We start from the raw sequence: 25,027 nt of genomic DNA, 5'->3' as shown, positions 1-25,027 counted from the left end.
CTGAGCTTCAGGGGGCTTATTAGTTGTGGGTTGCAGGGTGATATGGCTGCTGGCTAAAATGCTAAATAATAATAATTTATCTACTGTATGTACTGAACATGAGATGGCACGGTGATGCAGTAGTTAGCATTTCTGCCTCACAGCACTAGAGCCCTGGGTTCAATTCTGGATTTGGGATGATGTCTGCATGGAGTTTGTATGTTCACACCAAGTTCACCTGGGTTTCCTGTGGGTGCTCCGGTGTTTTCCCCACAGTCCAAAAACATACTGTACTGGTGGGTTAAGTGGCTTCTGCGAAACATGGCCCTGGAGTGAGTGTGTCTGTATGTGCCCTGCGATAGACAAGCTGTATCCTGCCTTGCACCCATTGTTTTCCCAGGACTGGATTGCATGAAGGTTGGAAAATGGATGGATGGATGTACTGAACATTAGGACTGAATCACAGCGGGACTTCAGAGTTGTAGATGTAAAACGTTTGTCACCACTTTAGATTCATCCCTTTTTTTAACAGTTATGAAATGCGTGACCATAAATTAGACTGTTCGTGTGATAATAGCACTGATTTACGTCACATTTTTGGAGGCAACAACAAATATCAATAAATTATATTGGATTGGTTCAGCCCTCTGTCCGCTATATAGAACCCGCAGGAGAAGGGGAAATCGCATATTGCTTAAGGAATCAATTAACTGAAAAGAATCTTTGCTTTTTTAAAAAGTTCTGCGAGTCATGTCCGGACTTGGAAACCTAATGTTTAATTCATAACTGGTAAGGCGTTCAAGAGACCCCTTCCCACACACGAAATTATTATTTTTTCTTTACCAGTTGCAGTTAGATTTATAGTACGATGACGTGTGAAATGTTTTTATTTAGGTAATACAGTATTGGGTGTATGTAGAATACCATGCAATAGGTACTAGCTTTCTTCATTGAATTACGCCGTCACTAAATATCTAAAGTAAAGCATAATACTGTAGGTATATTTTCCAATATGTGTATAGAGAGACATCTATGAATTCATATCTTTATTATCAATAATATGGAAAGGAAGACCCCTAGTGGATGAATGTATATTTCCTGAGACAGTTACAAAAAGAAAAAACAGAAACATTGGAAATACGTTTGCAATTGCAAATGCTTGAATCTTGCAAATGCGTGACTTCCGTCACCCGCCCCCTGACCTCAGATGTGTTAAAACTATCTGATAGCAATTCAATTTTAGAAAAAGTAACCGCTCTAAGGCGTTGCTGATTTCAATGTTAGCATTCCTAAAACACGACAGTGCTTGATTGCCACACCTTAACATAAAACCTCTTTGTAGTTTATGAAATAATCCAACACCATTATAGTTGGATTATCTGGAGATAATTATTTATTATCTGGAAATTATTTGACATCTAAAAAAATACACATTTTATTCAAGACACGTGAATTTTAATTACGGATACAATAACTTCTTCAACCCCCTTCGTTTTTACACGTACATCGTAATGCGGAACCATTTTTCACGAACTAAATACTTCCAGGGACCTTTTTAAAACAGACCTCTCAAACTGACACAATGAGAATGCAACCAACCTTGAGTGTGCTGTATTAACATATTTAACACATTTTATGGGCGTATACGGTTTTTTTACACACGTCGGAACTACAGCACAGTTTTGTGTCCTTACGTCGCTGAAGTGGGCGTAGCTTTAAGTTAGGCTGTGGCGGGTTTCATGCTGTAGTTTTCACGTTTTTGGATTTGTTTTGCGATCGGTCACTTACAGTAAAAGGATGAAAAGAAAATCAACACAAAAATCAAGTCATGTAGTTGCTTGGTTTAACAAAGCAGAATGGGATCAGGTTCTCGAATATCTCTACTCCAAAGATTGTGCATTACAGAAATATGCTTTACAAAGACTTTCTGCTTGGAAAGCCAGGTAAGAAGACGAACTGAGATGTAGCATTTTGATCTTCATTTCAAATAAGCATTAGTTCCCTGTGGCAAACTTGAATTGTTCAAAGAAACGTTTTTATAAATCTGATACACTTTTAAAGACGGTCTTTGTAATCTAAGAATTTACAACGTCAAATAATACATTGTTATGTTATTGTTATTATAACGATTGCCTTTATTTGTTTAGGAATTTTTTATAATTATCCCTTTTAATTATTTGAAGGAATATACATTCATAATGCATATTGTGAAAATCAGGATTAACATTCTATTCTTTACAAGCTCAACCAAAATTTATAGTAATAATCCACAGGATCAAAGTATTTCCAAGACTGCTGCATTCCTGTCTTTCTTATAGCATACAGATACACAGTTCTGTGTGATTGGTGTTCTAGGTTTGTTAATAGCACACCTGTGGCTGTGGAGAGCACAGCAGAATTGGTCCGATGTCAAGTATTGGATGCCTCTGGAAAACTGGATACAGATGAACTAATCTTGCTGTATGGAATGGCTCTTGTGAGGTGAGAGTTTGCTCTGTTCAAAGTGGATTTAAGTGCATTAAGGTGGAGGATAGGAATCTTTTTACACAAAATGATTTTGGAGTAGTACACAACCTATCCAGCTACTGTGTGTTGCTGAAGTGTTCTCTAATCCAGGTCCTGCAGTACGCCTATATTTGTAAGTTTTTTGTTCCAGTTGGGCCTTTCATTACTAGGGCTAATTGGTGCCTGTAACTGATCTTGTTGCTGCTTTCAATGTTTTATCTATACTCAGTCCTTTGTTTCTGATATACCCTGAAGTGCATTATTTCCAACAAGTCCAGCACACAGAGCCTTATGCAGTGCCATCTGAACTTGCCAATTAAAGTACTGGATCTCTTATTTTTTAACAGCTCTTAATAAGTGATAAGAGGTGATGAAATGATTAGGCCAAGACCAGGACTAAGAGGTGCTGCTGTAATCAATTAAAGTCCAACAGTCCAACAAACTAGAAGGGCTGAATCAGCCTTCACTGTGTCTTAGCTTTCCTACTATATGTTCTTAATGACTCAAGACTTTAGTTAATTAGTTTGCCTTCAAGAATTCAATTGAGAAACTTTCACTAAGTGTTAATGCTTAGATTAGGGTTGCCCAAATGTGGCCCATAAAGTCCCCTGTCCTGTAACTTTTATAGGTCTTTTTAAATCTTCATTCTGTCCAATTAAATTATTTCATCTAGATAATTAAGGGCTCAGGTGGAAATAAAACCAGTGACCTTCTGGTCCTCCACGAATAGAGTTGTGCCTCCCTGTCTTGGAGACCCAGGAATTCTAAAACCACTGCCCTACAGGTTTTTATTCCAGCACAGTACTGCATGATCTAAATGAACTAATTATTGACTTATGGGGAGCAGTTCAATATTTTCCCAGCATTTCAGGTGCTTGTGATGTAAAGGAAGCAGTAAAACCAGAAATGTGGCACTTGAGGACTAGAATTAGGAACCCCTACTTACAGTATTACCTTGAAGATAGTAAATTCTTTGTGATAATATTTGGGCCAGTCTGTGAAAAACGCTATACGCAGTATGGTGTGTCTGTGACAGAGATTTTGGAGTGAAAAGTGATTTTGGTATTTGCCATCCATGTTAATGTTGAGGAGCAGTACAAAAGTCAAAAAGATGTTTTTTAAGTAGTTAAAAGTGTAGAATACCCAGTAAATCAAGGGAAGTGTTGCTAAAAGTGTGCCATTGATTTACTATGACTTCAGAAACCGCTCTCAATATTCTAAATAATGCCACCCAAAACAACATTGCTATTATTTGCCATGTAATACTAACTTACACTTTACAGTTTAGAGGAACATAATCTCTTTAGTTTTCAAACGAGGAGAGTATACTTTAGTTAAATGCAAATATTATGAAAAGAACTATTTCAAGTTCTTTTTTCTTTATGAAACCATATTTTAAGTAGTGGAAACAAGACAAAAAAACATAATCATTGACTCAGTCATTTATATCTCATGTTTGTCTTCAGTCATTATTTTTGTGTAGTATTGTCATTATCACTAATTTGTGTAGCGTACTTGTCAAAAGCCCATCTAGTCTGAAATCATGCAATTTTTTTGTGCTTCAGGTTTGTGAATTTAATCACAGAACGCAGGCAGAAGATAGTGTCCATTCCCCTGAGGCGACTGGCCAGTCAGGTTAGTAGGACTACTTGGCATAATGTCTAAATGTCTGTTTCTTACACTTTGTTCAAAGTACTTGCAGACCTCCATTTGTCAGGCACTCAAAGGTCAGGTGAGACAGAATACATACTGCCTGTGAAAAGTGAGAGCTGTGGTAAAAATATAATATAAAAATATAATTGGAGACTTTTATCATTGTTTTATTGCATATGTTTGCAGTACTAACACTGACCTTTTTTTCACAGACCTATTAAAATAAAATAATTCCATGTGAAGGCTGTCTCCTTGGTACACTCTCCCAAGTAGAGTTGGATATGTAAAACTGACATGTCCAGGGAGCCCATTTATCATTTGGAAAATAAGTTAACACAAACGAAATCATCTCTGCATTAAAAAACTAATAGCATGAAATAAACCTTTAAAATGATATCCTCTTAATGGACTGCATCAGGTCTGTGTATAAAAAAATCTGTAATAATACACAGAATGTATATATACATGCTATAGTAAATGTCCATGAAGTTTCTTATTGTGTGCTCTAAAAATGATTAATATTTTTTGTTTGGATTACTAGTTACTAGTTAAAGAATTTCAAATGTGGTTTAACTAGATAAAATAAACTTGTTTTGCACATTTTAGATGAACATCCCAGAATGGGTAGTGAATCTTCGACATGAGATAACTCATGGCAAGCTCCCTACTTTGTACTGGTGCCGAAAAGGTGAGTGAACTAGTGCTTGAATATTTGTCCCTAGAAATAGTGCAATGATGTGAAAGAGTTGCTTGTTTCTGTAGGATATTACTGTTAAATCCAGACAATGCACAAAATGTTAAACCTTCATGAACCTACTGCCTTATTGGACCACAAATTAGAGCCACGAGATCATTATATAGTACATAAACCCTTGGCCCTCTGGATATGGGTTTAGAGTCCTAATTACTATCCGATGCTTCCTCCTTAAGAGTAAGTAAGACTATGTGGTTCTGTTTGTGTTGTTGCTGACCCAGCTGTTTCTGGCGGACAAGCACAAGTGAGGCAGGAGAATTCAGTGCAGGCTGGTGCTTTCCTTTTTCTTGAGTTAACAGATAATTTGACAAATGTCTTTTTAAATTCTCCCCATTTACAGCTTTCGGCTTTGCACACCTCTCCTTCAAATCCCCCTTCCTGTGGATGGGCTGGGTTTTCTTGTTCAAGTTTGTGAGAGTGAGTGTAAGAACCTCACTTTGAGCAAATGAAACTCTATGGCCTAGACATTACTTGTATGAAACTGGATTATGTCCCTTGCCAACTGTAACCAGGATCCCCCACATAGGTGGTGTACAGTTTGCCAAGTTCAGCCCGGGAAGGGTAGAGATTAGTCTGGGAGGATGCTTTCAGTGCAACAGGAAAACCTACAAATTGTGAGGCATCTTCAGGCATTCATTGATATCATTGAGAGATTTACCATTCTTCCAGTTGGAGTTGACCCTGCTGTTGATTTTACAGTATGTCAAAGATGAACACCTCTACAGACAACATTGAGATTGTCTTATTCTTTCCTGAATTTAAGAGCCAGAGAGCTAAGTATTACACGGTTTGATAAATATATAGTAGAAATTTGCAATATTAATTTTAAATAAAAGAAAGTGTAGATGCTTCAAAAGCAATAGATACTCTTGGAGAGTTTTATGTACAGTCATGTTAAAAGAAAGTACACCCTCTTTCAATTCAATGGTTTTACTTATCAGGGTATGAATAACAATCGTCTGGTCCTTACCAAATTCTATAATTAGACAAATCTAGCCTCAGATAACAGACAGCACATAACAGATTTCACTATGTCATTATTTATTCAACAAAAAGTAAGCCAAAATGCAGAACCCATGTGGGAAAAATTAAGTATACCCTTACTGCTTCCATAGGAATTAAGTTATTGCTGCTAAAGGTGGTTTGACAAGCTACTGAATCATGGGGTGTACTTAGTTTTCACACATGGCTTCTAAATGGTGGCTTATTTTTTGTTAAATAAACAATGACATCGTGGAATCTGTTATGTGTTGTTTGTCGCCTGAGGTTAGATTTACCTAATTTTAGGACCTGGTAAGGACCAGATGATTTTTTATGTCCTGATATTTAAAACCATAGAATTGTAAGAGGGTGTACTTTCTTTTTCACGTGACTGTATGTGTAAGAAGCACAGTAGTAGTAGTACACCTTGCTGATACTGACTTTCTACCTTGTTTTTCAGGTTGTAAGTTTGTTTTGGATTGGCTACATCAGGAGTACTGGTCTCGCCAGCTGGGAAGCACGCTAGCAGAGCCCTGGGATTCTGACTCGGTAGGGGAGGAAGAAGAAGATCTGGAAGTGGAAGACGACTTCACTGACAGACATAGAAAACGAGAAATTTACCGTAAGGAGAAACTTGAGTTTCTGATTATCTTTTGGTTGTGTAACATGCAACAGCAGTCTTGAAGATGGCTTGCTTATTTCTTTCTAAAAATATTTCTAGTTTAAGGAAAATCTCCCATGTCCTATCTTGATTTTTCCCGTTTCACATAAATGTAGTAAGCTGCAGATTTGAAACTGATGGTTAGATGTCTTGAGCGGCCCTAAAAACACATTTATTCTGGATGATCTTTGACATGATATCAGCAGTGTTGATTCATATAATCCTAATAAGTGCAATAGTTTTGATTAGAACTTACTTAGATTTTATTGGAAAAATTCTTTAGATTGTCTAGCTATTTTAGTCATTCTTATAGTTTGAGACAATTATTTACTAAGACGTCACAGAGCATTGTTAAAGCCATAACAGTCCTTTCTATTTATCCTCTTAGGGAAAGCCAGAGACTTGTTGTTATCCTACAAAAAAGAACAATTTCAGGTAATTAATTTTTTTAAGTGTGTTCTTATTGTAAGTAGAACAGCATGTTTTGTCTGCCATTGTCTTTCCAATACAGTACATACAGTAACCTGTTTTTTATTCCTTGTAATTCTTCTGCATATAAGTACTGAATGCATTACAAAGTAGTTTTGGCAGAAGACATTTTCCAAGAAAAAAATGCCAGTGGTAATGAGACTCTGTTTTAATATAGAATAAATTAAGGCAGAAAAATTAATTGATTAAGTAAAAAGGAAAAATCGTTTTACACTTATTCAGAAATTCATTCATTGAGTAAAGGCATACAGTCTTATGCAGTGATCGCACATTAAATTTCATTTTTTGCCTGGTGAACATGCTTACCTGAATCCAACAGCAGATGGCACTAAAGCATTACATAAAAAAAGGGTCTTAGATGACAGGAGCAGTTCTTTATAAGTTTTTTAAATAATAGGCATAGTGTATTAATATTAAATATTGTTGTATTGCATATTATTTTTTATATGAAGTAAATGTTTGTGAAGGCTATCTTTGCAGAGAAAGCTGTTATCCCCCTGAATAGAAGCATGGCTGTTCATTTAAATTCAGCTTTATTATGTGAGCTTTTATTCATATAGTAAAGACTAATTAATCAACAACTTTTCAAAAAGTACCTTCCTTAACCTCAATCAAGTGCTCTCAGTGAAAAAAAAATATCAAATTGAGGTAAGTCCAACATACATCTTGTGTTCTCTTTGCCATTGGTACAATTTAGTTTCTGTTGTATATACTGTAAATACCTGTGACCCTGTATTGAATTAAGTGGTTAGAAAATGGATTGTTAGCATATAAAGTAATAATTTAAAAATAATCTTCTTGCCTGTTTTGCATTTGAAGTTACATTATAAAAACTGAACATCAAATGGAATTGATCACTTTTAACTGCAACAAATTCACAAATTAATTATTAGGAAAATTATAATCTTTTTACAGCTGATTCACTAAGATTTCAGTCCACATGATGATGTCGATTCATAATGCTTTATTATTCATTCATTATGCTGATGTTAGCATTTGTGAGCATTAACACAGCTAATCAACGGGAGGTCTACTGTGAGTGTCAGTCAATGTAATTAGCATGTGTGGCCACTGTTAAAACCAGTACAAGCTGTACACATGCTTTGCATTGTGTTGGTGACACTGTCTTGTGGTATTCTGTCCCATACATCTTGTATGTGCCTTGTTACTGGTCTGTGAGGCTTAGATGTGACACATTGTTCCAGATCATCCCACAGTTGTTCTGTGGTGCTCAGATATGGTGATTAGTTCATTCTCATCTCACAAGAAGGCACTTGTTACACAAATAGCATGAGGGTGTTATCCTGCTGGCAAGCTGTCATGTCAGGGTGAGCCTGCAGAAAGGACAATATTAAAGGTTCCAGGACATTGCTCAATGTACTGTAGTGCCACACAGTCAGGTTGCAATCAATCAGTACTTGCAAGTCAGTGTTTCTGGTGGAGTGAACTAGGAGTTTAAAAATTAACAAGATGGTGTGTTGTATCTGGCCACCTGTTGTGAGTCATGGTGTTCCAGATTGTGGTCTGTCATTGATGGACTGTGTTTGACTGCAACATTTTACTAGGTTATAAATTGCTGACTGTGAACACCCCAGACGGCAAGTGAGAGTGTACTGACGTCCTTAGATCTCCAACATACTTGGGTGGCATGAAGGTGGTGTTCCCTGGATGCTCCAAAAATGGAGCATCCAGTTCCATTCTGTCTTTTTCTTTCTTGATTTTCACCAGGCTTGATTAGCACAAGTGTTACAAAATAGGTGGAAGAAGGAAAATAGAGTGATTAAATAAAATGTTTTAATGTCAAAATTGAACCTACAGTAAGCAGTATGTAAAAAAATTCCGGCATGTGAGTGCTTTATGTTCTCTAGCACAGAGCGTAAAATCAGAGTCAAACATGTCAAACAAATGTTTATTAATAATGAACAATAACAAAATTTAACAATGCACAACACTTGTCTTAAAAAACATATATATGTTTCAGAAGCTTAAATCTTACAGCCCTAGAAAACCAGGATTCCAATTTAAAGAGCTATGCAGCACCTTCACAGGCCAACTAGAGAAATACTTCTAAATAAAGAAGTCCTAAATAAAAGAATATAACCTAAGACTAAATCTGTCTTCCTACTACATGGATGCCTGTTACCCTGTTTTAAAAACACATCACCAAAACAGGAAAGAAAGTTTTTAACCAAAGGATTCCTCAATAAACGAAATCACAGTTTTCTGAAATAAATAGGACAGCAAACTCTATTACAAGATTTAAATTACTTCGCTCATACCTGGTCTACAATACTGATCAGAACAAGGTCTGCTTGCATGGCTCAGGCTTAGAAGAAGAGAAGTTGATGGTGCTTGTTCTCTCTGCTCTCTCTTCTCTGTGTCCTCTGTCTTCCTTCTGGTTACTTCTTCCTCTCTCTTCTTTGTCTTATGCTATGTTCGGTAGCTCTTGAGGGCAAACATTTGAATTAAAAACCCATTGTTTTTAGGTTTTCTGAACAGTGAACTATCAATTCTTTCACTTACTGCTTTGAAACAGAGCTAGAGTGTTTCATGGTCAGATATTATTAATCAAAATGTTACCAAAAACATTTGAGTAATATTTAAAATCCAAGTATGTTTTCTATACATACATTTCTTTTGATGCTCAGTGAAAATGTGTATATTCTATTTAAGGGTTAATGTTCTCTTAATGAGAAGTACCATTAGATGTTCTTACATAGCAGTTTAATAGTACTTTACTTCTGAAGGTGCACACAATGACGTCCAGGCTGTAAACAGTAATAATTATTTTTAGCTTCTAGCTTGCATTAGATCCAAAGTTATTATTAGCAAGCCAGAAAAACATATTTTTCCTTAACATCTTATTGTGCATGTTTCTAAAATGCTTGTTTTCAAAGTTCCTACAGTCTAAACCTTTTATAGGTTTCTAAATTGACAAAATGAGTGTGATCGTAATCACAGAATGAAGTCCACCATATCACATTTGTTCCAGTTTAATGTTTATTACAGCACTGAAACCACAGCAAAAGCGGCAAAATATATTATAGTTATACACGTTTTACTGCAGTGTTTTAAAACACATTATGACAGTGTCAGACCACACACTTGAATAAGTAGGTCAAAGCCCTAAATGGCTGACATTGTGTACTGTGAAAGCTCTTTGTAAGCAGTGCTTCATGTTACTAGGGCTGGAGGCCACTTCTCCTTAAACCAAGTGTTAACTTTACCTTAATTGTACAAATGGAAATCATCATTCTGTGGACTCCTTATGTGGTTAGTTGCTTGTTGCATCCAAGCCAAAAATGGGACCTTTTTCTTCTACATTTGCATTCAGCTTACAGGGCTGATACACGAGCAGGGGTAACTGCGTGCATGGCAGATGGTTCGTTGTCTTGTCTTCCTGGTCATTCTCTGACACTAGTTTACTCTGCCCGCTGTCTACAAATGCTGTCACACTTTGGTGTCCTAAATTGATTCACGCAACAGGTGCTTGCTCACTTTGGAGCAGCTATACTTGAGTATAAGTGGCAGCCTTTATTATTGTATAGTCTAATGAGTAATATAAGCAAGGCAATTTCATCAATTAATCCAAACATTATTCCATTCATTCATACATAAAAACTAGTAGAGTATAAGGGTCTGATCGGTGGCCAGTGCAGACAAGCCAGTTGTAAATCAATGTGTTTGGCATCAATTTCGATGCTGGCTGCTGTATTTTTGCTAACTGGAGCCTGCTGACGCATTGTGTAGGGAGTCCAGAAAATGGATTCTCAGCTAATTGCCAGTACTCTTAATACCACTAAGGACTTTATTTAGCAGTTTACAGCCAAATTAGAAGCTTCCTGTTACTAGTAAGACCAAGTCATTGACTTTCACATCACAGCGTAATTAGAGTGAAGATCAAAGGCGTTTTTAAAAGAATTTAATTGAAGGCATCTACTTTGTTGCAATATTCTCAAAGAAGTGTTTTCTTGGTCCGATGGATTATTTATAACTCAGGCGCGTCTGGTTATCGCAGCCAACCACATGACGCCACAGAGGTGTGTGGGAGGGGGAGTGGGAGAGATCTGAAATGTGTGAGAAATTTCTCTTTGAAGGCAGTAGACCATGTTTTAGCAGTGATGCTAGCCAGAACTAGGGATGAAATATTCAGCAGCAATCTAGTGTAGTAGTTTAGTTAAGTTTGACCATTTCTTGAAGGGGTAGATGAATAATTGTATTCTTACAGCACTTTTTTCTAAGTGTTAGAACTGAATTAAACATATTTATTTTTGAAGTATGCTTGTTTTTGACATCATCTGTGTAGTTCCTGTGAAAACCTCCACAACATATTTTTTTCTCTTTTGGAATCTGTGCCTTTTCTTTTTATGGTTTTTCACCCCGGAGTGTTTGGATTTCAGTTATCTTGCTGTACAGCTAAAATTATGATGTTTTATGTCTTCTCATAATAGTGGCATGTCCCCTAAATGATCTGTAAACACTAATTGGACTTTCTATAATGTACAATGTGCTATGAGTTTGCCTACTGCCAATAAGTATATAGTTGACTGTGTAAGTTTTATTTGTAAAGCTGCTTACTGACTATTTTATGATGCCTGAATCCAATAATGACCCAATACCAGCTGTTTCAGTGGCAGGTTGGCATCTTGATGACGTCAGTCTTTTTTTTTCTTCATCCAGGTACTTGATGAACTTCATAAAGAGGACAAAGTAAAGAAACTATGGCCCAGTCCTTCTTCTGACTTGGAGTGGATAGTGATGCAAATCAAAGACTTTGAAGCAGAGTCTAGGTTAGCATTATTGCAATTTATTCAGACCAAAATGTATATTCTAGTTTTCGAATTAAGATGCCATCATCTGTATCCTGCCTTGCTGCATGTTTATCTTCCACATATAAAGAGATGGATTGTAGTCATGACACTAATTTTGTAGTTGTAGTAAGTGTGCAAATGTGTTCATACAACACAGTGGAAAAACAAAGACCTAATATTTAAGATAAGGTTGCAAATGAGCAAGACATTTTTTCCAGTTTTTAATTTTCCTTATTATGTCATGTAGGCTCCGGCTCCCCTGTGACCCTGAATTGGAAGAAGCGATTGTAAAACTAAAAAGATGTGTGTTTTGTAGAAAACATGATGATAAACCTGCATTTAAATGTTAAAATGCTGCGGCGTTTCTGACAGCAGGAAAACTTTCTTTGGCTCCGATGAGGAATTCCTTGCTGCTGTGAAAGATGTGAACACTCGCATCAACGTTTTCCAGTTAAATATTCATGATCTAAGCACACAACAGCCTGCTAAGTGCAGTCTTGCTCTGTTATTATTTGACTAAACATGCTGTAGATTCAAATTTAAATCCTGCCAAAACTGGCCGGATGGGCTGAATGTTCTTCTCTCATTTGCAGCCTTTCTTATGTTCTTCTCTCACAATCTATCTAAACTTGCCTATTTCCATCACAATCTTGCCTCTCAATTCTTGGCTATGGTGGAAAGTGCCTAGACTTAGAACAGAGCTTTTTTTTATTCGGTTGGCTTGTATGATTTCACAGAATCTTGCCCAGCTAGCAAGACAGGCACTATAAACAAGGACAAGGATACTGCAGCAAGCCTGACTTCATTAACCCAAAGCTAAACAGTAGCTGTTTTTGCTATTAAGGAGGTCTGTCCTGCAGTAGCTTAAAGGTAAAAACATTCGAATTCTAATTAAAAATCAATATTTTAATCCTTGGTGTTTCTATCATCTTGCATTTTTTGGAAGTGAGAAGAGTTAGGAGTACCTCTCCACAAATGTTCTCTGCAAATGAAAATGCATCGGAGAAAGCAGGAGCTTTTTAATAATTATCTTGGAAGAACACAACACATTTACAAATGAAAGGCCGTTTAGCCCATGGTGCTCATTTTGTTGCTCCCATTTTACTAATCTATGGATCTAGCCAAGCTGATTTTTTTTAAGGAGCCCCCTGAATCTGCTTCACTAACGTGTGGTCAGTTTGTTCCATGCTTCCACAGCCCCAGGTGTAAAAGCGTACCCCCTATTTTTCTTTCACTCTCTTTTAATGCACTCACTTTTAGTTTCCATTTGTGTCTTTGGATCCTTGTTTCATTACTAGTCCTAAATTATGTCATTATTATCAGAACAGAAGTATGAGTGTTCAAGGTGTGAAGAAATTGAAGAACAGTAGAGGTAATTGGTAATTGCAAGCAGCGTACTGCAGTCTTGGAGGTTTCTTCTCCCTCATTTCATTTTCTTTGTGTCGATGGCGTTTAAGCTGGGCTCTTTCCACAGCATGTCCACCCACACTGCACAACCTTGTATTGATTATTAACTTACTTTGGGGAATCCCAGCATGGCAACCTCCCACACATACCCTGCTTCACATATACACACAAGAAATGAAACGGATCTTCTTACAAGAATTCTTACAAAAACTAAGACTGAGATGGAAAAATCAGAAGTAAGAGGCCTATATTTGTTTATGTTTACTGGTGCTGTAGGAATCTATGAGGTCCAAAATGTACAATTGGAAATATTGTACATTTACTATATGAACAATGAAAGCTGCTTTGGAACAATTAAGGGTTTTTTGTTCTATCTCGTTTACCCTGCATTTTTAGTAGTGTCAGTGGTTTATGCGGTACAGTGTGGGAAAAGGTGGTTTTTTTAGCCATGGTTATCACAGGCTATATATGACTTGACATTTGAGTGAAGAAACCAAAGCTACAACATTTGCGCTACATAGCCTAATTATTCTTTTTAAAGATCATAATGCAAATTACTGTTAAGTCTTTTGAGCCACTCTTCCCTCAACCTGTACATTCTTTTATGTTTAACTTTATCATAAAATATATAATAATTCACTAAAATGGTGCAATAAATCAGTTTGGGGCTATTTTGCATACAGTAAATATGCAGTTATTCCTTTATTTTTTTTATAACTTGTACCTTATTATTATTTATAGGCTCATTTGAACAAATTGTGTAGAAAAATGAATAGAGCTGTGATTGGGGTTGCAGTAATGGAAAACAGCTTCAAACGAAAAAGGAATGCATTGCTATAGAATCCTATGTATGTCAAGAAAACACAGGGAGTGTCTTGTGTGTAGGTGTTGCTTCAGACCATGGTGTTTGGAAAGGTAGCCACCCACTCCCTCTATCTTTACTGCCATTGAGACTGACAGATTGAAATGTTTGATATGCAACTCTGCCTGATGCCAGAATTAATGAGAAGCGCCACTGAAACTGCTATTGTAGGAGCTTTAGCTAAACTTTATGATTCTGGTGCATATATTTCATCCCTTGATCATGGAGGGCTCGAACTGGTCACGCTGTTTAATTGAAACTTGATACACCTTTTAATACATCTCTGTGCTGCAATTACCCCTGAATTAAATAGTTTTGGGTGATTTTTGCTGAATGTTCTAGACTGTGTAGCCTGCCTATTGTCTTAAAAGTTATTTCTCTCCCTCAACAGACTGTCAGTGAGTACAAGAACTTATTCTTTTGGGTTATGATTATTTTCAATCTTCCAGGTGATTTTCCCTTGTGAGGTTTTTAGGTCACCTATAAAAAAGTGTCACCATAACAGCCAAATTAAAACATTTCAAGAGGTGGAATTCAGTGAGTATATGTTTAGGCGATATGTCGAATAAACCCTGCAGTACTGCACTTTAAAGAACAAAAAGGTTTTGTCCAATGCCTACTGCATGTCAGAACGGAACGGGGTTATTTGAGAGTTATTGAGTTACCTGAAAAGCTCCTGTTTTTTTCTTTTTCTAGAGAGGCTTTGCTGGATGTTCTGCTTGGTGATGGCTTTCTTGTCCCAACATTGGAACAGCTTGAGATTTTAGATATCGAACCTTCAGGTAACAAAACTGTGAGACTGGCAATTGTTCAAAATGTGAGATGAATTAGGTTTCATCGCCTAAAATTGTGTTGAATTTCGCTCCAGACAGCTCTGATACTTCAACACCCTGCATCCCTCGTCTGTTTCTTCAATTCTGGATGCCACTTCTACGGGTCCTTAACTCCCATATGTTCATCCAGATGATGACTGAGAAACTGTTTTTGCAGCTGCAGCTCTGCAGCGAGACCTCTGAACACAGGACTTTCTACATCTCTGGCTGGATTTCTGAAATCCTGTCCTGCAATAACAGAGCAGGTATGCTACTTCTTTTCATCAGGTGCATTGAGTGATAGTCATTAAGTGTGTTCTTAAAAATACACATACATTTGTCACACATGGCATGCAAGAAAAATTCCTCAGTTTCTTTATTTGTTTCTGGGCTGGGCTAGATTTGGTGATTTGTAATTTATAAGTAATACATGTATTGACACCACTTGTAGTTGTTAGTCAGGTTTTAATGTAACACATTTTTAACATTTAACATTGCATGTTTGGGATGTTTTGTGCCTTTACTGATATGTAGGATTGGAGACTTAATTGTTTTCTTTGTAAGCATTTAGCCATGAATAGTGTTCAAAATGTGTCTCGGATACTATAGACAATCTCTAATGACATGATCATTTTTCTTTTAAAATGCCAAGCTGAAGAGATTTTTTTAGTAGATAATTTCTATTCGACTTAAAGTTCCTTAGAAAACCAAGGACTAACTTCCTTTCTGAGTTTCATTTTCAGTTTATTACCATTTTCACCAAACATGAAAGGTGAAATGTTTCTGGTTTCCATAATAATGGGAAATATTTTCTTTTCTTATATGTGAGCCAACTAACTTTAGTCACTTTGGAACAGGCTGATTTCACTTCAGATACTGTTGATATTGCACCAGACTGATTTTGGTGCAATTACATTTCTTTTTTCCATTGCATCTCTAAATGGAGATGGGTATAACATAAGTCATAACTAAATCATTAAAAAATCAGAAGAGATAATTAAATGTGACTGATCTGTTTTGGGAACTCAAGTATCAGTATTTGAAAATAACTTTATGTTCCAAAGTATTGTCCACCTGTAACTACTTATTTTTATTATTTTTTCAGTGTACTTTTAATTGGGTAATACCTCTTTAATGCAAACCTGTAATTAGGTCTGTTAAGTTATTTTGTTAATTCTGCATTTGTGTTAATTAGTAGCAGGCGTATATTGCTGAATACATAAGGTGTATACATATTTTTTAATAAAACACATTTTGTTTTGTGTCTTTGTATTAGATTAGTCATCAATGTGATTAATTGAAAGAGGTTGCTCTTAATTTAGTCATGTTCTAGAATTTACTTCTGATTTTCTAATGAGGTTCATTGAAAGGGGATAATCAAACATGGTGTTTTTCCTAATCTTGCCCTTTTTTAGGGAAAACAGTCAAGGGTCTCACTCCAAGTCAAAGGAAAATGAGAAACAAATTTCAGATGTTTGTGAACCCAGTTCGGCTACAGTGGAAAAGGCTGCTGTCATTGTGCCTTGATGCTCCTTGTGTGGCAACACCACACTTGCTGCAACAGTAAGTTTTGACCTTCCCTGACTGGGACTCTGCAGTGTGCAACAGAGAGTGAGAGAGGGTGCTTCAGCTCTCAACCCCATCTCCCTCTGTCCCTTTAAGGTTCCTGTTCTCCATCTCACATTCTTAAAAAGTACTCAAAAGTATGATATAAAATAGTTCAAAGAGTGGACAGAAGACGCAGGTGCAATTTGTGTGAAAGGGCAGCAGCTAAATTGATAGTATGGAGGAGGATTCAGTCTGTGATATTTTATTTGACACTACTGCCACCTAACCATTGGCGTATCCCTCTACTCCTCATACACAGCAAATAGAAGGTGTTGGATAAAAGTTCCTTTGTTACATCCCCCAGGTATTCAAGTTCATTTGATTATTGTTGCTGATGTGACTTGTTTTTCTCTTCCATAGACTTATTTCGTGGATGAGTAGATTGTTCCTTCAGCCTCACCCAGGGGCAGCTCCTTCCACCTCTATATTAATTTGGTCTGCAGTTTCCTGTTTCATCAACAGTGAAATGTCTGGAGTAGTTCAAATAACATGAAAAGCAATACAATACCTCTGTTGGTAATGAGGCAGAAACCCGCAGACCTTTGGCATTCCTCTGTGTCCTGACAAGTGTATGAGTCACAGGGCAGATTCGTGCATTGCGGATTTGGACAATGACTTACCGATTTTGTGTTTCTTTTTTTTAAGGGATTATGGGCTCTGTAAGACGGAATCGGTTAGAGCGCATTGTACTTTTTCGGTCGCATTGAGAGGCCCCTCTTGAAAAAACATTTTCTAAAAATCCTTTGTGTACCTTATAGCTTGGAAGGGTCAATTATGATGATTTGTAGAGATCATCACCAAAAAAATGTTTGTATTTATACCACTGAGACACCAGCCTACACAGCTGGACAGTGAATGTCCACCAGAATCATCCCTAGCAATGGCAGCCTTTGAAGGTCGATGTTTGCTCTTGCAGAATCCTGACAGATATGGACAAGCCCTTACCTCACGACACCCAGCAGAAGCTGCTTCATCTCTGCTGCATCTACACACAGAGAGGTGGTTCCTGCCCTTCCCCAGACACAGAGGAGCAAGAACAGCCTGTTTACACATTGGAGACTCTTCACAAGAGGGCCATGAAAGAGTCGCCACATGTTGTCACCCACAATTCCAACACAATGTCCCAGGCCGTGCCAAAAGACCCAGTGACAGTACCAGAGATTAAGGAGGACCTACAGGAGCACCTGAGTCTAGAGGTCATAGCTGAGAGAGCAATGGCACTGAAGGGGTCACCGTGGCAGATATGCACAGGTAATACCATATTATATATATACTGTATATTCTATAAAATCAATCACGGCTCTGTTTAGCCTATTGTTGTTGCTTTGATTACTACAGATTGTCTTACTACAGAATTAAACTTGCCAGGAAAGAGATAAGTCTGAGAAGCAGTTATCTTCTCAGACTTATTTAAAATATTTTGAATTGTATTACTTTTACACCCCAACACACCCTTACTGTCTCGAGCAAGGCTAGTTCCTTGGTGCATATTAATTTTGGCATTTTTCATTTTGTTGCACCCTTTAAGCTGCGTCCTATACGATGGTTACTCATACGTGGGGTTTTTAAGCAAGTAAAAGGTGTCACATTTCCCACCTTTATTTCTTAAGTTGTATCTGTGACAGGCCTCACAATGATAGTATTCTACACTGTTCTCTTCAGAAACATTAACTGAGAAAATTAAGTGTTTTTATTTAATTTTTATCAGAAGGCTTCAGGTTTTTTATCTGATATTTTATCAGACACCCCTTTCAACTACGTTCACAGAAAACTAGAAAATATTTTCCTTCAAGCTGCCTCACCCATAAGTTTTGAATTGTTGTTTTCCAGACAACGTGAAATGGAAGAATTACCCACTTGGTAAAGTGCCAGGTCAGTCTGATGACCCAGGTTGCCTCATGGTGGACAGTTTCTCCACAATATCAGTGTTGGATCAGCTTCTTGATATTGACAAGACAGCCCCCCACAGCACATACACCAGGTAAGCTCCCCATATTTAATATGTCGATACAAACTATATTTTGCAGCTGTTGTCTGCCTGGAGAAACCTCTTATCACGTTTGTCCTTTTAGTGTATCCTCAATACATGGTGTAATTTGTCTAATTTATTCTAAAACCATTAATACTATAAAGGTTATGCAGTGGAAATATATACAGTATCTTTAAAGCACCAGTTATATTGACTGAAATAATTTTTGTTTTTTAAATTATTGGGGAGGAAATGCTTGTGAGGATTTATTTTGTGGAAAACAACTTCGTCTATTCCACAGAAATACTATTCCACATTTTAAAAATAAAAGCACAAAACTCCATGTGTTGGTCTCCTTACGTATGCTAGACTGAGAAGTGTTTTGTAACTACACACCAAGAATAGGAGAACAGAGTTAGAGAGTCTTAAAACTAGTCCTTAAAAATCCTTATCGGGAAATATTGTATTGAATTCCTGTTCATGTTAGCAATTCATAATTTTTACTGGAAATGTCCAGTTGTTGTCTGATGTCATTAACTTAAATCTTAAAATTGGCATAGTATGTTATTCAAGCCATAAGCCGAGTCTTAATTTTTCTATATTAGTAGAAGACAGATTTTTCCTGTTTTCATGAAAGACGGATTGTTGCGAGTTTTCTTTTTCACCACATTGTTTTAAAAAGATCTTACTGGTTGTCTTTTGTTGATTAATCAACCGAAATATGTATATATTGATGTATATCTGCTTGTAGTTGAGTTTCTATGGTCTTATTTCAGTCTTGCTTTTCAGTCTGTTTGGATTCTGTCCTAAATACCATTGTAAATTTAATGCTGTTTACATTTTAAAGATGGTACTTGGTCACCAGCTCTGTTTTTGTGGATGGTGAAATGTCACTGTGACAGGCCTTCAGTCAGTGTACGATTAGGAAGCTGCAGCTGTGGGCTGTCCTATTTATATGGCCTGTCTAACTTCCCTCGAGAGATTGCTCTATTCTCTCGGACCGCAGAGTGACTGCGCTGGCCCTCTCGGAGGGGGAAGGAAGAAATATCATTCCCCTTAAAGCAGCAGCGTGTGTCAGCAGAGAACTCTCCCGAACCCGCAGTGTGTAATAATAAAATAAGGGTGTGTGTGCAGTATGCGTTTACCAGAGAAATGTTGGGGCCTGGATGCTGGTCTGGACTTTTGCAGAGGTGTAGGGAATGCCGCTGGAGAAGGCAGCAAAGGTGTCGGCTGCTCTATGGGGATTAAGTCGGCAAAGGGCCAGGGATGTGTTTGAGTAAGTGAGGGAAGTATTATTGAGGTCACCAGCTATCAGCTGGAATGGCCATGAAGGTATGTGAAATGCAGATAAAAAGGAGTTTGTGCTGTCTGCCAGGGCTTTAAAAGAGAGCCTGTTGAAAATCAACCTTATGAGCTGCTTCTGAGGGGGATGTGGTGGTTGCCATTGATGCAGCAGGGCTAGACACAATTCTTGCTGTTGGCTACAGGAGCCCATAAATGATAAATGCGTGCTTGGAGGCGCCCGAGAAGACGCGAGGTCTGGATGGCCAAAGGCTGTCAGCTGCTGACGTCTTTGTGAGAGTGAACAATGTAGAGTAAGATAGTTAATGGAGAACACCAAAGAGGAAGAATGTGTGAGTGCTAGGAGCCCAGAGGGGTTTCAGTGGAAAAGGGCAAATGGCAGACCACGGTAAGGAGATACGCTGGTGGGGTCCAGTGTATGTCACACTGTGGAGCCAGCAGGGAATAGTGTATTCCCTGGTGGTGTGTCGGACTACTGCAGGTCTTCTTTCCTGTCTAGAAAGAACGCCTGAGAATGAATGAAAAGTTTGTGAAACTTGTCTGCAAGTGTTTTGTAGTGAGGTTGTAGTTGTAAAACAAGAGAGCAGGGGTCTTGGCTGTAATCCCCCAGCCCTGTTGGAGGAAGGGTGGGAGGACTGATTATTAAGCTCCTGGCTCTCCTGGTGGATGTGTAGTTGGGAAACTGAAGAGCAGGAAACTGTATCCCCCCTCCTTGATGGAATAAGGGTAGGAGGGCTGATTGGTTGCTTCCTGGCTCTGCCGGTGACCTGGAGTTGAAGAGAGAGCAGGAAGTGCAGCCAGGAGGTGCCCAATTCTGTGTAATAAGAGTGGTGTGGGCAGTCTGTCTAGACCCTGGCTGTCTGGCTCTGAGTGATGTCTAGTATGTGTCAAATTCAGGAACAGAGAAAGGTACTGTGTGTTACTGAATGGAAAAATAAACAGTGAGTAAGTGAGTAAGAAAATCATGTACAGATGGGCCCACAACAAGTTTTTTTGTTTTTTAACAAAATGTTTGAACCTTTAGATTCAGTAACTGGTGGTACCTCCTTCGGCAACAATGACTTCAGATAGACATTTCCTGTGAATGTTTATCAATGTCTCGCATTGGCTTTTTGGATCGTTTTGTTAAATGAGCCAAATATATTGTATGTCTTTGTTTTATGTATTTAATCAGGTTATGTTTATCTTTCATTAAGACTTTCATAAATGTAGAATCAAGTTGTATGTCTAAAATATACAATATAGACCAACCTAGGAAGGTCACCACCCTTTTCTCTGTACTGTATATGTGGATTAAAGCTTTCCTGGTTATAACTCTGGAGAAAGCACTTCTTTGGTGTCTTGAGTTCACGCTCTGTGACATTCAACAAACATGAGAAGCACCCTTAAAGGAAGATGAACTATGACGTTCAAGAAGCAGCTGCTTCCTGTAGAAATCACCAAGAAAAATCTTGGCCACTGCGAGTAATGAAGACGACTTATCAAAGTGGGGAAAAAATATGACCGCAGAGTTGCTTTTCCAAGGACTTGAGGGCTGTGTCATAATAAGGAATGAAATTTGGTGGGCAGACACAAATCACTCTGTAACAATAGTCCCTTTCATGTGGCTGCTATAGAACTGAAAATCATACAGTGAAACACTATGTGAAAGTCTGATTGATCAGCTCAGGAGTCTTATTGTTTTGCTTATTTGATAAAAAGGTTTGGAAGAAAGGGATTCCTTAATGTCAGTGTATATCGCTAACCGTCAATACACACACAATAAGAAAATTAGTTAATCTGCATAAATCAGAAAGAGAGACCCTAAATAATAACTGCAGATTTCAGAACGAATCATTAAAAGTAGCTTGTGTTAGTTGATACCTTCTTGTTGTTGTTTTTTTTTATTTTTAACATCTTCAGTTGTACAGAAACAAAGCTAACCTGTTGAGTAGATGTAGCCCACAAGCTGAGATTCCAGCATCAGTTATATGTTATATGGCAGTGTTCTTTTAAAAAGACAGACTTCTAGTCAAAGTATGGAGAGCAGCATATACAGCACTCTACATGCAACGTCAGACCAAGCAGTGGGAGCATACTCAGTGTAGCCCTTTTTATAGAACTCATTAAAACATCCCTGGGAAACTCTGTAGGGGTGGAATGATGACAGCTGAATTATTGTTTTAATACATTTCTAAATCACAGTCCCAGATCCACTGGGAATATTAGAAAGTGTTCTTGAGTTTGAGTTTTTGACTTATTATTTAATGTGAGGACCGGTTAGTTAAAGAACAGATTTATAAAGATTTTTGACTCCACATAATTAATTTCTTAACTAAATGCTTAGAAACAACTTCCCGTTCCTGAGTCCTTTATAATTGGTCTCAAAATGACTCTAAGTATTAATATTCATACTGTACGTTTGTTTCTTTACCATTCATTAACACATTGTTACACACCTCCAGAAAGATTTTTCTTTGCCTTAATGTGTGCTATAATGCCTCTTTGGAATTCTGTTTGAATGAAACACTGGACGCTGCTCACAAGAGTTTTAAAAAGGCTCCCTGGTTGTGTCATGTCGTGTCATTTGCCTACCTGGCAGGCAACGAGCACAAGGCAGGGTACACCCTGGACGGGGCTCCAGTCCAACACAGGGCAAGTGCAAGCCAATCATACATGGGGACAATTTGGAGGCCACGGTAAAGGCCGAGGGGGGAAATTTGGCCTGGACACGGGGAAAACTCCCTACTCTTATCGTGAAATGCCAGGGGATCTTTAATGACCACTGAGAGTCAGGACCTCGGTTTAACGTCTCATCCGAAAGACGGGGCTCCCCTTTTTAAAGAAATAATGCTCAGTGCTATATAACACTTTAACGTGTGGTACTCTGGAATTTATAAAGAGCTTTTCATTGGCAAACTAATTTGTGCATGTAAAACATAAACGATAATCTGTTTTTACTAGTAGTGTTTTTCTAATAATCATTGGTTATTGTGTGGAAAAGTAACACATTTAGTAACAACCTTTCTGTCATTATATAATAAAGGACTAAGTCTTATTACAGAAACCCAGATTGGGATTTTTTAATATAATGGTTTTATATGACTTTACTTTCACTTCCACTGCTCTGAAAATCTAATCCGGTTAGTGGGAGTTAACTCAATTCTCTTATGTGAGATCCTGGAAACAGAATGCATCTTATTAGCCAACCTACAGGGAGTTTGGGCTTCCCCTGTAGTGACAGAAACGTCATTTCTTCTCCGTATGCTGCTGCTAATCTGATTGTGAATTTATTTAAAAGTTGGTTCTCCGATTTTCCCATTTTTTCTCTCATATTCTTTTCATTGGTTTCTGTGAGGAAGAATTTCCTGCTTCAGGCATATTATTACGTCTGTGTACTTGTTCACTTGCATCATTTGGATATTTTACTAAGACCTGTGAAAGAGGCATACCAAAGGAGTTTATTAGGTGTTGATTGCAACTTTTGTATAACCTAAGGTTTGTGACAATCTACCTCTGTGCTTGAAATAGGAGTTACTTGGCTATTTTGTACCTTTCTTTATGTAGTAAACTCATGAATTGTAAGTAATGGTGGAAAAGACAAACCCATAGCATCAGAAAATAACTGTTCTAACTTTACAGATTAGAATAATTAAAATACAAATTTTATTGTAATTAATCTATAATCTGTTTAAATGCAGATTGCTTCTTTGGCCATTAACATAAATTCCCCAAAACCTGCAAAAACACTCGACAGCTCTTTATTGCAGGGAGTTAATACTTCTGTAATTGGTTGAAAAATATCAATGCTTTTTATTTTAAAACTTAACTAAAAAACACAAAGTTGTGTTCTAAATGTTTGTCACCAAAGTAGTTAAAGGGATGATTGCAAGCCAAAATTTAAGAATCTAAGAATCATATCATTAACATATTACTCATGTGTGAAGCACTAATATAAATATTTTCTGTGTAATATATTTTTTCAAACATTTTATAACCAGAACAAGCTGAACACAACAGAAATACTGCTGGAGGAGTCAAGATAAAGGACAGAACCTATTTAATATTTCATGATCATTTACAAGAAAAACTCAAAGCAAACAGACCTTCCTTGTTTAGTGACCAGTGTTTTAAATATTATTGGATGTTGCTAGGTAACCTGGTAGAACACAGCAGAGTGTGGGCGGAAAGTAACTTTATTAAATCAGGTTTAGCCTGGTTGTTACGTCTGTACGGAGTGGAGCTGCATCACACTAGCAGTGCTGGTGGTAAATACCCTAGAGTGAAGAGTGTTTGTGGAGACAGTGCTGGGCTTTTATGCTATGACAAGGTCATGAATCTCAAAGTAAGAGTAAAAATAAAACGGGGGGAGGGATTTGGCGGACATGCACGGATACCTTTGTTTGTCTTGTTTAGTCTAGTGCCATCAGTAGTGCTGTAAAATGAGGAGAGGTTTCAATAGTTTGTGTTGCCAAATACTGTGATAAAATCAGGTTTAAATGGATGTAGTGACAGTGCGTCCAAGTCTGTTGTAGTTGAACAGACCTTGCAGTAGTATGGGGAATTCATTGGCTTCAAAAGTGTCTGGCACAGCTCTCTCAGTAAAACACTTGCCATCTTGCTGCTTTTAACAACTGATTTTTTTTTTTTTTTACAGTGAATCTGGACTAAACCATGCTGTTACTGATGGACCATTGTGGACACACAGTGATCTTAGCAAACTGAAAGCAGGCCTACAGTTGTTTTAGAAAAATATATTTTACATAATGAAATAATGCATAGAAAAAAGTCTTTATTTTAATGTGGTCAAGAAAGATTGGATTACAGGGAACACACAAAGACCTGTACGTGGTCATTCATAGAACTATTGATGGGATTTGAAGATCTTTAGTGTCATGAAATGTAAACATCTTAATCAAAAGTGTGTTTTTTTTTATTTGTTGGTGACTGTCCAGACAACGCAGCTTCAGCGTACTGGAACTGCTGTGTTTGTTGTATGGTGCTCCGTAATCTCTTGCAGACATGCTTTTTGCAGATGTATTTTTACTTGTGTTAGCCACCCTTTCATCTGTGGAACCAGTTACCTTTTAAAAAAAAATGAAATGCCTGAAAAATTCTTCCCTGATGTATTGTGTTCAGAAGAACATCTGTTAACAGTGAAATTTGTGGACCAAAGCCTGTACAATCCAACTGTTATGTCAGCTTATGATTAAATGAAATAAATAGGTTTTTTTTTCTATCAACAGTGTACTGTT

At 37.5% G+C, this 25,027-nt stretch overlaps 1 protein-coding gene across 1 annotated transcript; it reads left to right on the top strand.

The window, feature by feature from the left end:
- Positions 1-1,679: 1,679 nt before the first annotated feature.
- Positions 1,680-25,015, top strand: las1l (LAS1 like ribosome biogenesis factor). The gene is made up of 13 exons (XM_088925008.1): positions 1,680-1,922; positions 2,335-2,460; positions 4,050-4,119; positions 4,744-4,825; positions 6,333-6,494; positions 6,922-6,968; positions 11,703-11,812; positions 14,799-14,884; positions 14,971-15,180; positions 16,330-16,477; positions 17,439-17,773; positions 18,353-18,503; positions 24,430-25,015. Exons 1-13 carry the CDS (start codon positions 1,777-1,779, stop codon positions 24,518-24,520), a joined length of 1,764 nt encoding a protein of 587 aa, XP_088781134.1. The 5' UTR covers positions 1,680-1,776; the 3' UTR covers positions 24,521-25,015.
- Positions 25,016-25,027: the final 12 nt, after the last annotated feature.

The sequence above is a fragment of the Atractosteus spatula genome, chromosome 9 (genome assembly GCF_055471065.1).
Source record: "Atractosteus spatula isolate fAtrSpa1 chromosome 9, fAtrSpa1.hap1, whole genome shotgun sequence".
Taxonomy (NCBI): domain Eukaryota; kingdom Metazoa; phylum Chordata; class Actinopteri; order Semionotiformes; family Lepisosteidae; genus Atractosteus; species Atractosteus spatula.
The sequence above is the reverse complement of the archived record's forward strand: the minus strand, read 5'-3'. Positions and strand labels throughout refer to the sequence as shown.